Source organism: Chelonoidis abingdonii, chromosome 17 (assembly GCF_003597395.2).
Source record: "Chelonoidis abingdonii isolate Lonesome George chromosome 17, CheloAbing_2.0, whole genome shotgun sequence".
NCBI lineage: Eukaryota > Metazoa > Chordata > Testudines > Testudinidae > Chelonoidis > Chelonoidis abingdonii.
The window spans coordinates 16,722,807-16,737,292 of NC_133785.1; the positions used below are offsets into that span (position 1 = coordinate 16,722,807).

The following is a 14,486-nucleotide window of genomic DNA, read 5'->3' on the forward strand; positions in this document are numbered from 1 at the left end:
TTTCTCTGTGTCTTTAAGCTAGCTGCTATTGTTGGAATCAGCCAGTACCAGTTAAGCTTTTCAACAGTGTTTTAACCATGGTGTTGACAAGTACCAGTAATCAGTTGTTGCTGTGGTTTGATAACTGATAGTAAAAAACAGGGATAGAACCTGCACCCAAATTACCTGATTTCAGTTTGTATCTCTTGTGTTTCACAAAATAATAAAAGGTCAAAGATACAGAGACTGTCAAACTCAGAAAAAAATTATGTATTGGTCTTGAAGCAGTCTGTAAATAAAGTCTAACTGTTGCATTTCTTAATTCCATCCCTCTCAGGACTGGATTAAGCAGGATAGCTAAGAGGCTCCTGGACAAGCAGTTCCCTCCATCGCATTTCAAATATTTATAGATTTTAATTTACATTATACAATTATATGGCTTCTGAAAGATCTGAAAGCGCATAGCATGTGTGTGAAAAGTCAGAACAGTTGGCATAAATTATAGCAGTATCAAAATGGTACATCAAATTATTTCTTATATATATGGCATTCTAAGCAGAAGATGGTTTCAAAGAGAAACTTCAATTTTTCTTGTCTTATTAGCTAGTTCAGGTGGGGTTCTAGTGACAGATTCTCTGCTATTGTGGTTTATCATAGCCTGAAAATTCCTCAGTGGAGTCTTACATTTGTATTATGTTGTTTCTTCTCTATTACTATTTCAAGTAAAAATAAGATACATTTATTTTTTTTTAACTTTCAGTATTTTGAATTTAAAAATCTATTGCCATGTAAGTCAGAAATTGAGTGCTTTGGAGCCAAATAACATTAAGCTAAATATAGACTATATCCAAAATGATTTTGATTTTTACAGACACAGTTCTTTACTGATAATGGCTACATTAAAGTTCAATGGGCCTGCTTAATGAAGATATATATGTGATTTCTACAGAAAGAAAGTCCTCCATGACCTTGCACAGATTTGTAGAGCGTACAAAATGGACTTTTTTCTTCCCTTGTTGAACTGAGCCCTAAATTCTCACCTATGTTTTTAGCTTCTGAATTAAAAACATTGTTTGGTATGTCAGTATTCCCAGCGGTGTGTATTATCCTCTGTGTGCTAAACACCATTTCATCAAAAGGAGTTTGCTGGGTAGATTATATAACATTCCCCAAGACACACTGTACAAAAAACTTGTGGTACTAGTGACAAGTACCAGTGCTCTGTGCATGCTGCTCTGGTACTTTTCTGCTTTGGATTTGAATTTTCCCCCCCTACTTTGATCTCGTAAACAATATTAAACTAGATCAGATGAATTTAGTTTTGGTGAGGAGACATCTCTGTTTTAATTGTGCCACACGGTGTGCTGGTTTTGAAGCCTATTTGTGATTAACTTGTTAAAATCAAAATAAACATTTGAATTATACCCCAAGAATTCTCTTATACCAATTCACGTGCCAGCAAGGAACAAGACAGACTATAGACAAGGATTTAAAACTCATTCAGACTAACCAGTCAGTCTTTCGGTTAACAGTGCTGCTGAAATGCAGTTATTCTGCCATACTCCCTGTTTCAGTAAGTGGCAGCTTTTGTACTTTTGAAACTTACATTTTTACATTTGAACAGGTTGTTCAATTAATTGAGTTCAAGTGGGGAATAATGATTTTTGACTTGACGAATGCTTGGTTATAAATTTCCTTGCTCTTCCTTCTGCTTTTGATAATTATTCATTAGATTATTGTGGATAAAGGGGCTGTTGGGTAAATTCTGTGGGACTATCTGGAACTGCTCTTGAACGATTTAAGTCCTGTTTCACCACCTACGTTACTTCTGTCACTCACTTATGTGCTGTTTCTGGCAGCAGTAAGACATTTGGGATGACAGGGTTTTATTTTGAATCCCTTTCTAGAGAATGCGTTAATCTTAGAGGCATGTGGTCCAGCGGTTAGCTCAGATCTGGGCAGTAGCACTGCTGGGTTCTAGTCCCAGCTCTGCTGCTAGCTCATTTTAAACGTCAGTGTTTCCATTTTGCATATGGACGTCATGGTTACCCATCTTGCATCGGTATTGTATTATAAGGCTTGCCTAATTAATGTTTAGGAGGTGCTTTGAGGACCTTGCAAGGAAGGCACTGTCAAAGCCCAGAGGGGTGTTTTTTTCTCCCGTATGTTGCTATGCAAACAACACTTGGTTACAAAGCTCTCCTTGGAATAATTTAGCCTTTGAGAACAGATTGTGATCCAGAGACGTGCAGCTGTTAATGAGTGCAAGTCATGGGTTTTGGGTTTTGTTTTAATTGAATTTTGACAGAATCAAAATGTTGCTTGTTGTGTTTCTGTGCTGGTTAAATTAGCATCCTCTTTTTTAATTGTGTTGCCTTTTTAATAGTAGAAATACTGTCTTTGTTAAGCGCTTAGGTGTTACTGTGGGCTAAAAAGCAGAACCTAACCAAAACCTGAGGTGGCTGCTGAAGAACAAAACAAAGTGCATCCTTTCTCTAAGAGCTAAGTTTGCTGCTTCCACACTCTTCCTGGTCCCTGCTGGCATGACATGTAGTGCAGGAAGCCAAGTTTGCTCCTGCTAATTTTTGTGGCTTTTTTAATTCTATTCTTTTTTTTAAAAAAAATACCACAACACAGTAAACAGGACACTTTCTGGAGGGTAAAAGACATTTTAATTGAAGTCGCTTGCTAGTCTGAATCAGTGCCACTATTACCTGCGGTTTGGGGGTTGATTTGTAGAATTAATTTTCTCTGTATGGTTTTGCTTGTATGATTTTATGCTGCCCTCCTTGCCCCTCCCAGCATACGAGGTGTGAGGCAGAGTGACAGAGTGCTGGGCTGTTATAGTTCTTGCCTACTGCCACAGCCCCAGATGGCTGGGGAGAGAACCACCCTCCCCACAATCTAGGGAATGCAATAGGTACGAATTCTGCGCCACTCTTCATGTCCCCCACAGATTTCTTTGCTTTCCCACAGAAAAATTACTTTCTGACAGGGAAACAAAGGGAAGCTGCAAGAGCAGTCATGCACCACTCCCTAGGAGAGCAGGTACATCATTTCATGCACCCAGAGCATCTGGCAGAGAGGTAAATTACCGCAGAGCTTGGGACACCCCAGCCAGTAGCTCCTACTCTGAGCCGGGATCAGCTGCTGGTCCCAGCTGGGCTGGAGGGAGGAGAGGAAACAACTTCATCTTCCCTTGCAAGGAGTGTCTAGGGCTGCGTCAGGCCCACCCTCAGAAACCTCCCCCAGCTGCAGGAAGCTCAGCATCCTACCCTGCTTCCTGCCCCCATTGCTTCTCAACTGTAGGGGGAGGGGTCACTGTATGGGGAGCTGCTCCCCCCTCCACCCAATGCCCATGCATCCGGACCTCCCATATCCAGACACCCCTGCCAAGCCTCACCATATACATCCAGAACTCCCCTAGTCCTCCATACCTGAACCCCACCTCTCTGAACTTCAACCTCTGCATCTGGAGTCCCCCTGGACGCAGACCTCCTGTCTCCAGACCCCTATCCCTGCACCCAGACCACTACACACTGAGCTCCCTCCACTCAAACCCCCACCCTCATGCCCCCCCCAAGCCCTCACATCCAGACCCCCAACTAGCTGCACCCAACCCCACCAAGCCCCACTCCCTGGGCACCGAGACACCACCATCCTGCCACTAAGACTCCCACACCCAAATTCTTCCTCTGATCCCCAACCACCTTCACCTGGAAGCCTTTGCAGAGTCCCATTGCCCCTGCATCTGGAACCCCCCCCACCCCGAGCCTGTGTGCATCCAGATCCCCCCCACACCAAATCCCCCCCACTGAGCTGCCTGCATTCAGATTGTTCCACACAGAATCCTGTCACACCACACCTGAATCCCCTGACACTGAGCCCCTCCACACTTGGATCCTGCTTGGTTGAGCCTGTGTGCTTACACCTGGTGCACGTGGCGCAAAAGGGTAGGGCTTCAGGGTGTTTCTGGGGCAGACCCAAGCCTTGTGCTGCGTAAGGGTCGTGTACAGCCTCACTGCTGAGTCCATGTCCCAGGGGTGAGGGGCCTGCAGGGTGATTTCCCACCTTTGTGCAGCCAGAGGCCTGTGCTCCCCACTGCCATGCTGGAGCCTCTGCATTTATTTAATGACAAATAAAACTTGCAGAATTTTAAATTATTGTGCGCAGAATTTTTAATGTTTTGGTGCAGAATGCCCTCAGGAGTAAATAGGGTGGACTGATTTCAATCAAAGCAATGTAAATCTTTGATTTTAATCAGCAAGCAGGAAACCTTTTCTTAAGGCATCAGTTTAAATCGTGTACTTTTTATTTTCCTAAAGCAAGTTTGATTCTCATTGGTTGGTAACCATTAAAATATGTTGGTTTGCAACTAAATATAGCTTTTACACTAACTTTGGTACTTCTTTTTGCTAACCAGGAGCTTATGCTATTTAATTTATTACACATTTATTTAAGCAACTGTATAGTTTAACTTACATTGATTCAGATTCTTAATTCTTATTTTTAAGTATGTTTGAAAATGATTGAATGAATGATGCAGTTCTTACTGACTGGATGATTAATCTTTTACTTGTGATTTGTGTCTAGTTCTAGTTGGCTGAAAATTCAAAATGCACAAAAAACAGCATTTTATTTTTTTAAAGTAAAACTACCTTAAATGTGCTGGATACATAAAAAAAAGTTTATTTACAGTGGTATAAATTGGGAGTAAGTCAGTTGAGGCAGTAGAGTTACTTTGGTGGCAGTGAATGAAGAATAAAACCCAAAGCTATAATAATGGAAACATTAGTATTTTGTATTTTTGCCCCTGATTTAGATTTGAAATTTCAAATTATATCAGTCTTGTATCCAGAATGGAAAGAGAAAACATGCGCATGTCATTCTGTACCTGCATGTATACATGCATATGTTTATATTAGAGCTTGCGAGAAAGGCATGCAATATTTCTATTTAGATTTGTCAGACTCATTTGATTTACGAGATATGTGTTTCCTTGAGTAGCTTAATGCTCATTGGGAATATTTAATTATATGAGTTGTAACAGCTGCCATGGCTTATCCCAGGAACAGATTGCAGACAGGAAGCTGGTAAACATGTCTTTGCTTGGGGAACTCCTAATGTAGAACGGCGAATTGGAACAAATAATTCACTTCCTGGTTGCTGCCCCTGCCAGCACACCCCTTTTTAAAGGGAATCACATCAAATAACTGGAACTCTTAACCAGGCTTTCAGACCCTGCAATAGACATGAATCAAATGCTGTTTGTGCATTAAATGTCTTTCCGTGTGTTCTGTAACTTGAATGATACTTTATCTAGAGCTGCTGACTGAGTAACTCATCAAGAAAGCTCAATCTGTTATTGTAGCAGTACAAAGAAACGTCCTTCTCTCTCATGCATTACAGCCTCATTTATCAAAAGGTTTTGGGGCAATATAAAATCTTTGGGGAAGAGGGTTTTAAATAAATAGAAATAGTGGGAACCTGACTGAGTTTTAGTTAATGTGATTTAATTGTACTAATTTTTTAATGGTAGTTGTGATCTTGAGTTTCCATCTTTCTTGTTTCCTTCAGTTCAGCCAAGCTATTATTGTTAAATTTCTTAATGCTTGGGCTTGATGAGGTTGATCCTGCTGTTAAGTGGATTCTTTCTGTTGGCTCAGAATGCTTTAATCTTCTCACTCTTTTTCACTGTTTATCCTGCGTGTTGACTTGCACTTTGTACATGCTTGGAACTAGTGTCTTGATATTATTTTATTGCATGAAGTGACATAAAATGGGAAAGGTTGAACGAGGGTAGTGACCTTGTACTTTGAAGTGCTGCTGATGGTTTAAACAGCAGAAATGAACAGCATCTCTCTACTAAATATGAAAGAAAAAAGCACTGGAATATAATTTACTTTTTTCTTTTTTAATAATTGTTTCAGAACATCATTGGTACCAGTGGCCTGTGGCAGCTGTACCCAGGAGGAAGAGGCTTTTCTGAACAGTAAGCCCGGCTTTTAAAGACTCTGATTGTTATGTTTAATTTCTAATCAGAGAGTGTCAAGTATCAGAGGGGTAGCCGTGTTTGTCTGGATCTGTAAAAGTAGCAAAGAATCCTGTAGCACCTTATAGACTAACAAATGTTTTGGAGCATGAGCTTTCATGGGTAAATACCCACTTCGTCAGATGCATGTAGTGGAAATTTCCAGGGGCAGGTATATATATGCAAGCAAGCTAGAGCATAACGAGGTTAGTTCAATCAGGAGGATGAGGCCCTGTTCTAGCAGTTGAGGGTGAAACAAGGGAGGAGAAACTGGTTTTTGTAGTTGGCAAGCCATTCACAGTCTTTGTTTAATCCTGAGCTGACGTGTCAAATTTGCAGATGAACTGAAGCTCAGCAGTTTCTCTTTCAAGTCTGGTCCTGAAGTTTTTTGCTGGCAGGATGGCCACCTATAAGATCTGCTTATCAGTGTGGCCAGGGAGGTTGAAGTGTTATCCACAGGTTTTGTATATTGCCATCATATGCCAGCAATGCCCCTCTGCTATGTACATGCGCCAAACTGGACAGTCTCTATGGAAAGGATAAATGGACACAAATTCAGATATTAGGAATGGCAATATGCAAAAACCTGTAGGATGAACACTTCAACCTCCCTGGCCACAACTATACAGATCTTAAGGTGGCCATCCTGCCAGCAAAAAAACTCAGGACCAGACTTGAAGAGCAACTGCTGAGCTTCAGTTCATCTGCAAATTTGACACCGTCAGCTCAGGATTAAACAAAGATTGTGAATGGCTTGCCAACTACAAAACCAGTTTCTCCTCCCTTGGTTTTCACACCTCAACTGCTAGAACAGGGCCTCATCCTCCCTGATTGAACTAACCTCGTTATCTCTAGCTTGCTTGCATATATATACCTGCCCCTGGAAATTTCCACTACATGCATCTGACGAAGTGGGTATTCACCCACGAAAGCTCATGCTCAAAGACGTCTGTTAGTCAATCAGAGAGTGGGGTGTTTTTCAATAAATTAATGTCTTTTTGAAAGATGTTATAGTCAATGTTCTCCATCTGCTACACACCCACCTACTGTCTAAGTGAACAAAGCCAGCCTCACAGTTAAATGTGCTACTTGTGAGATCTGCAGCCAAGCAGTGGCTAAATACTGGTTGTAAGCCACTGTGCATGAGGTGGTAAAATGGGGAAGTGCATTGCCCAAGCAGAAACTCTTAAGGCAGTGGTTTTCAAACTTTTTTTTTTATCTTGTGACCCAGTTGAAGAAAATTGTTGCCTGTGACCCAACATAATTATATCTTTTGACTAGAATTTTCATAAAATCATAATATTGCAAAACATTCCAGCTTAATCCACTTTACATAACTAACACTAGCCTTAGTAAGCCTATAGTAAGGAGTGTGGGAGGTGGCTCAGGGTAGGGCAGAGGATGGGGTGCAGGGGTGAGGGCTCTAGGGTGGTGCTGGGGATGAGGGGATCGGGGTGCAGGATGGGGCTCTGGGCTGGGGCAGAGGGTTGGGATGCGGTGGGGGGGGGGTGAGGGCTCTGGGCTGGGGCCAGAGATGAGGAGTTTAGTGTGCAGGCAAATTGCCCTAGGGCTGGGGCCAGAGGACTCCCCCCAGCCCTCTCCCCACTGGCAGCAGCTAGCTCCGTGTGAGGGACCTCTCTCTCTCCCTGCCAACAGGCAGGATGGAGCTCTGGGGGAGGGGCCTCTGTCTCCCTCTGCACGGAGCTCCTGGGAGAGGGTCCCTCGGCACTCCTGGAGAAGGGTCCCTCTCTCCTGGCCAGCAGCAGTGAGCCCCCTCCCCAGTTCCTGCCCATCACCTACCTCTCTCCTCTCCAGGTCCCTGCTGCGCAGCCCTTTAGAGCGGCTTTGTTAGAATTTGAATCAGCAAGGCGCCCCAGTGCCTGACATTCCGCGACCCAGTATTGGGTCATGACTCGTACTTTGAAAAGCACTGCTCTAAGGAACAGTACCCAAAGCTGGCACATTGCCTCCAAGAGCAATGGTGGCGTATAGCTGTTGCTGTACCCCCTGAAAGCATGCAATGTGTGCCCCCTGACTTCTCCCACAAACTCCTCATGCTAGGCCATAAAGGGGTAGGGTGGGGTGGCACCCACCTCTAGGTGTTATAGCACTACTGAATTACTAGAGAACCTACATCTTCCTGTCTGGAGAGGATACAGACTGGGAGTGTGCTGTTCTCCTGCACAAGGGTAAAGGGAGGGGAGCCCCTACATACTTTCTTCAACCTTTTACACATCCACAATATGGCCCTGAGTAATGAAAGTGCCTGGGGCACTTTTGGGATAATGCCCTTGGAAATTAGACTGTCCCTGTTCTTTAGCTGTGCTCTAACAGAACATTTTCTTCAGCACTCTTTCCCCCAGGTAATCTTAGCCATTATATTTTTAAATATGTTTCTTAATTTTCATATAAAATATGACTTAGTAGTACAGCTCCAGTTCAGAATAGATTGTAGGTACAGTGTTTGGTTCCTGTTCGGCAATGTAATATACCAGCTGTAGCAACGACTGTAACACCTCAAAATAACCAAACCCATATGGAGCAAACAGAAGTAGGTTTATCCATGGGCCCTATTGTGAGAAGTTGAGCAGTAGCACTGGGAGATGGGTGGTTAGTGAACCTTGGATTTAAATATGCTTGGATTGTAATTAATTCTTGTGAGGAGACTAGCATTAAGAAATGGATGGTATGGCAGATGTTCAGCATCAGGAATTAAGGATATGCCCAGGATGTCTGTGTGACAGGGTTTAATCCTTCAATAGTAAAGTGCATGCATGCTGTTTAGTGATGAGAATATAGAAATAAAGTAATCTCACATTATGCTATACAGATGATTGCATTTGAAAAACAGTTTGTATTAGCAATTCCAGAACATGGAAGTTCTTTGAGATCTTGCATTTGGAGCACTCTGAGGTTCTGGCAGGAGCCCCTTTTAACATAGCTCTTGGGAACAATATATTTTCAGTCTAGTACGAGGATTTGAATGCTCTGGTATTTTCTCAGAGAAGGGACCAATTTGACTCTTCTGAGGGCCTGTAGATGAAGAATGCTATGCCAGGTCTCCTTCACAGACTTCCTTGAGACCTTTAAGAGGCTCTACTCCTTGATTAACAGCCGCCGGTCTAAAGCAGAAATGAGTCTGACCCAGGACACATGAGGTTGAATTTTAGGTCCAATATTGTATGCTGTGAATCTCAGACTTGGTAGGGAAGATAGGAAGGCTAACTGGGTTAAATGAATGCTTAATAAGAGCTTTCTTATCCCAGTCTTCAGATTGGGGATAGCATGATGGTAGAGAGGGGGCGAGGATTTATGTTTTGCAAAGTGCCATAGCAGCTAAATTAAGAGCAGCTGTCTTTAACATCGATCCGAGAAGATGAGATTGCAGTTTTTAGGTCGGGAAGAAATAGGGTTTTAAAACTAAAAACAGTTTTCTGTGTTCCTGACCAATATATGTTGTATGTTTAATGCCTTCCTCTTATCTTGGCAGCCTTTCCTTCAGTCACAATTTTGTTCCTGACCTCTGGTTCTTATTTAACGTATGCAGGTGAGGTAGAGCCTTAAAGAACAACATGGACCTTGATGTGTTAAACATGTTTGTAATAGCAGGAGGCACTCTGGCTATCCCCATTCTGGCATTTGTAGCATCCTTTCTCCTGTGGCCTTCTGCACTGATCAAAATCTATTATTGGTAAGTTAAAGTATAAGTATATTAGCCTGGAATGATTATTTTTGGTTCACACTATAACTTAGATTTAAAATGTGTGGTTGCCAGACAAACTGAGTGCTCAGTAAGTCTCACTTATCTTAAAGATGCGGTCCCCATTGATCTTATTGTTTTATTATTCATATTCTTAACTCGTATTCATACAGTAGTGCATGGGGCCTCAGGCTCGGGTGGAGGGCCCCATTGTGACGAGTGCTGTACATACGCATAGTAAGAAACGGCACTTGCCCCAAAGAGCTAACTAGACATTGCAGATAAAGGCTGGAAGAGAGGAAGTATTATTTAGCCTGATTTTGCAGATAGGGACCTGAGGTACAGAGAGATTGCCCAGGGTCACATATGAGCAGTGATGTTGGAACACTTTTTATAGAGAGGGAGTTGAGAGCCACTGAACAAAACTGCAAACCCTGTGCATGATGGAAACCACTTCAATCCTGGGGGTGCTGCTGCACGCCTAGCACTGCTAGTTCCAGCACCCCTGCATATGAGGCCACTGTCCAGGCCAGCTACTGAACCCTGGACTCCTGAGTCCCAGAGTTCAATGATGTGTTCTCTTCTAGCCCATAGAAATGACTAACAGTGGAGTCCAGCTTTAATACATTTTAGAAAACAGGATTGTTTAGTGACAAGGAGTGTTATGAAAACTTCCCAAAATATCAGTCAGCTATACTTGATACCAAGGTACACTGGCACCTGGGGGAAGTATTCTTAGGGCCCGTAATATAAAATTAGATTAAGACTTTAACATGTGGATGGAGTTTTGTTATAATAGATTTGTATTGCTCTTAAAAAACATAACTTTAAAACACAGACTGAAGGAATACTACCATTCCTTATCACATTCTCCCATCGGAGGCTTTTTGGGTTATGTCTTTGCTGCAGGTTGCTAGGCAGAGCTTGATTATCCAGGTTGCTTTCATTTGAGAGGGAGGGCTGCCCATGGGAACTAGTGTCGTTTGCACTTTTCACAGTACAGGAGAACAGACTGAGGACAAATGGCCTGTTGGACACCTTCATCAATCAGGAAGGCTATTTGGATCTTGTGGGCAGAAGTGAGTGTCACAATGGGACCAGAATGTGGGTTCAAGCAGAGCAAAGCAACAAGACAAGGTGTGGGAGAGAATTAAAAGCAAGAGAGCAATTGACAGAGGCTTCATGATTCCTCTGTGAACTGGGACAGGGCAATTGTCCAGCAAGACAGAATGGAAACCTGGTAATTTCATGCTCGGGACAGAAATGTTATGCTCAGGAAAAGTAGAAAACCTCTGTGCAGCAGTAATCTGCATTGGTAATGCAGTTGTCAGAGTCTGTGCAACTCCTCTTGACATCTCATGACAAGTTGCATTTCTGTGAGTTATTCCTTTGCAAAGGAGATGATGATAATGGGCTCTCGCTGAGAAAAGCATTAATGGATCTAAGTTCCTTTCCCATGACAGCTGTATTGTGACTATACTTACAATAGCCTGGCCAGTCTTATTTCAAAATGGCTAGGCTGTGCCGAACAAACACAAGGTACCTTCATGTGGTAACTAACATGTGGTCTGTCACTGTCTTAAATATGAATGTTAATCTAAGTGTTCTGATTTGTATCAGGTTACACAAAGCTTCTCTGAAGCCACATCTTTCCTCACAATTAATATAATCTGAAATGTGAAAACTGTTAGTTACAGAAAGAAGGTTCCCAGCTCTCTCTCTCTCTTTGCATTGGAGTGTTGAAGAGAAGTTGTATAATTTTCCTCATTAGCCTGTGGTACCCCATCCTTTCCAATAACAGAAGAGAACCATACTAGCTCTTTACTCTATGTGGAAACAAGATGAAGAAATGATGATTTTTTCAGTCCCTCTGTTTACTTCAGATGAGGGTTTAAACAGAAGATATTCCTTTAAAAATGCCTCATGTGGCATTCCAGCTGTGTTCCAGGATTGCTGTACCTGATGTACAGTTAACATTATGAGTTGTTTTAATTTGATCACTCATCAATTCCACTCTACTGCTGGGGTATTTTAAAGTCAAACTGATCTTCTGTAGAAATTTCTGATTGTAGTGCAATTTGTAATCCCATTTCCACTCAGACAAGGCAGCAGTATCAATCTCATTTCTTTTTTTTTAAAATGGATAGACAGGTCTAACACAGATTTATTCTAAGTAATCTCATAATCTATGTATTCAGGCGACTGAAGGTTATAACTGGTAGGATGTAATCAAACCCAGGAATATCGCTAACTGAATACGTGTAGGGAAGAATTGCTTTCCTTCAAGCATCACATCAGGAACTGTGAAGCAGAATGATGCTTCTGCAAATGATGGCTAAAAAATATCACTAGTTCTCTGCTATGGAGATGTCAGTCCAGTACTGGGACTTCTGAGTCCTCTGGCTTGTATAAATCCGATTGGCAAAAGAGGATTAGCCAAGTTTCACTTCCTTGTAGATGCTTTTCCTGTTTTTTAAAATCTCTATTCTGTGTGTCCTTGGAATGAGGCCCCTGGGGGAGGGGGGTTCCGTGTGTGTTGCCCTTGCAGTGCTCCAGGTACCTCTCACAAGCTCCCATCGGCCACAGTTCCCTGTTCCCAGCCAATAGAAGCTGCGGGGGGCAGAGCCTCTGCCCCCCCTGCACGGGAGGCAATCCCACAGGCTGGATCCAGAGCCCTGAGGGGCTGGATCCAGCCCACAGGCTGTAGTTTGCCCACCCCTGTCGTAGACTGTAAACTCTTTGGGGGCAGGCACCATCTTTCTGTTCTGCACAACAGACTAGGTGTAGCAGAGTGCTGACTCACTGACACAGCACCTCCTGCTGGTTGTTTAGGAATTAGCTCATCCAACACACAGAGCACCTCCAAGTGGCCAGTGTTTCACCTGCCTCAGGCCCCCATGTCCTTCCCAGACCCCCCTTACCCTGGGGTTCTGCTCACCACAGTACTCCCACATGCTGTGTCTCCCCTCCCAGGGGAACACTCAACCCTCTACACCCACCTTGCCTCAGTGGCTACTGCCAGTCATCATATAGCCTCCTCCCACTGAAGCAAACTGCAGTCTGTCAAGGCCACTCATTATTGGCAAGGGGGTTGGACCAACTGCCTCTGCCTATTTCTGGGCTGCACCTCCCAGCCCCAGTACCTGCATAGGCCTTTATCAAGGCCTCAGCCCAGGGGAGTTTGCCAGGCTGGAGCTCCCCAGCTCCTCTTGCCCTTCTCCAGCACTGCTCTGCTTCAGATACCCCATTCCCAGGCAGCTACATCCTTCTCCCTTCAAAAACTAGAGAGAAAGACTGACCAAGTGCTTTCCATAGGCCTTCTTATACTCCCAGCCTGGCCCTGATTGGCTGCCTCAAGCCCACTCCTGATTGGCTCCCTGGGGCAGCCCTTTCCCAGGGCTGTTTTTAACCCCTTCCACACTGGAGCGGGGTAACCTCCCCTCTACACTAGGGCTCCTAGGTGCTACAATAATACAATTAATCAACAAGAAGTAGCGGCACAAGCCTATTAACAGACAGTGTGAAGCCTGGTGCTGCAGAAATTGGCATTTTGGTGAGTGAAAGAAACGAAAATGCTTTTTCATTCATATGATTAGATTGTGGAACTCATTGCCACGGGATATCATTGAGGTCAGGAATTTAGCAAGATTCAAAGAGGGATTGAACGGTGATATGGATAACAAAATATCCACAGTTGTTATAGTGCTAAAAGAAGAGTTTTGGAAAGGATACAAAACCAGTCATCAGGGTTTAAGACAATCTCTCAACTAGTTGGGATTAGGATGAGGCCTTCATGGGAAGACAGATTACCCCAAATCTGCCTTTCTGGGTTTTCTTGCACTTTCCTCTGAAGCATTTAGTACTGGCTGTAGTCACAGACAGGCTACTGGACTGGAGGGACCTCAGGGCTGATCCAGAATGGAAGTTCCTATGTTCTTGTAAATATTTAGTCAGTGGAGATATAGGCAAGAGTTTCAGAGTAGAGAAGATGATAAGAAAAGGGCTGATGCCAGAGAGCTCTGAGGAGCCAGGCTGGGTAGGCAGGTAAGAATGTGCAATATATTTATAAAAGTGGTTAGGGACTGAGGGAGAAGTTCATGGAGTTTATGTTGAGGAATGGCATGGCTGCATCAGCAGAGTTGAGGAGAGGATGAGAGGATTTTTCTAAACAGATAAATGCCTGTTTCTTTTCTACGCTTAGTTTTGAGTCTACATCTGTTGTAGCTGGATCTGCAATGCCTGGATATTACTAGGAATTGCGTAGGAGTCTTGTGTACATTTTGTTACAGAATATCCAGCAGTTCTGCAGAACTCTCCCCCTGCTTCCTGTGAATCTTGTTTCTTCAGAATTTGTATTGTTTAATTTGTTGTTTATTCTGTTACATTAGAAATTGTTGTTGATTTTTTTTGGGTTTTTTTTGGTTTTGTTCTTGAATTATATTTTCTTTGTGCACCTGTAGGAGGGAATGAGAGGAAAAGTATTGTGGCTACTCAGTCCTCTTTCAATCCATGGACCATTTCCACTTCTCAGGGTAAACTGAGCTCTTGAGAGCAGGCTGAAATCACAGACTCGATAGGGGTAGCCAGTGACAGCATGTCGCAATTCAAAACCTGTTCTCTTTGTCCCCCTCATTCCCTCTCTCCCCTCCCATTATTGTTCATATGGGTTGCACTAAGGCTGCAATGAGCTACACTCTTAATAGTAGAGGCCATGGCCTTAGTTTGTAGTTGGGGTGCTACAGAATGTCTTTTTCCTGCTCCCCTGCTTTTGGCGTG

General features: G+C 43.3%; 1 protein-coding gene across 1 annotated transcript in view; it reads left to right on the forward strand.

The window, feature by feature from the left end:
- ABHD6 (abhydrolase domain containing 6, acylglycerol lipase) overlaps positions 1-14,486 on the forward strand; it is a 35,490-nt gene that overhangs the window by 2,370 nt on the left and 18,634 nt on the right. Inside the window, exons 2-3 of the mRNA XM_032801347.2 lie at positions 5,910-5,971; positions 9,558-9,701. Coding sequence (XP_032657238.1) covers positions 9,583-9,701 — 119 coding nt within the window. The 5' untranslated portion in view covers positions 5,910-5,971; positions 9,558-9,582. The remainder of the gene's footprint in view (positions 1-5,909; positions 5,972-9,557; positions 9,702-14,486) is intronic.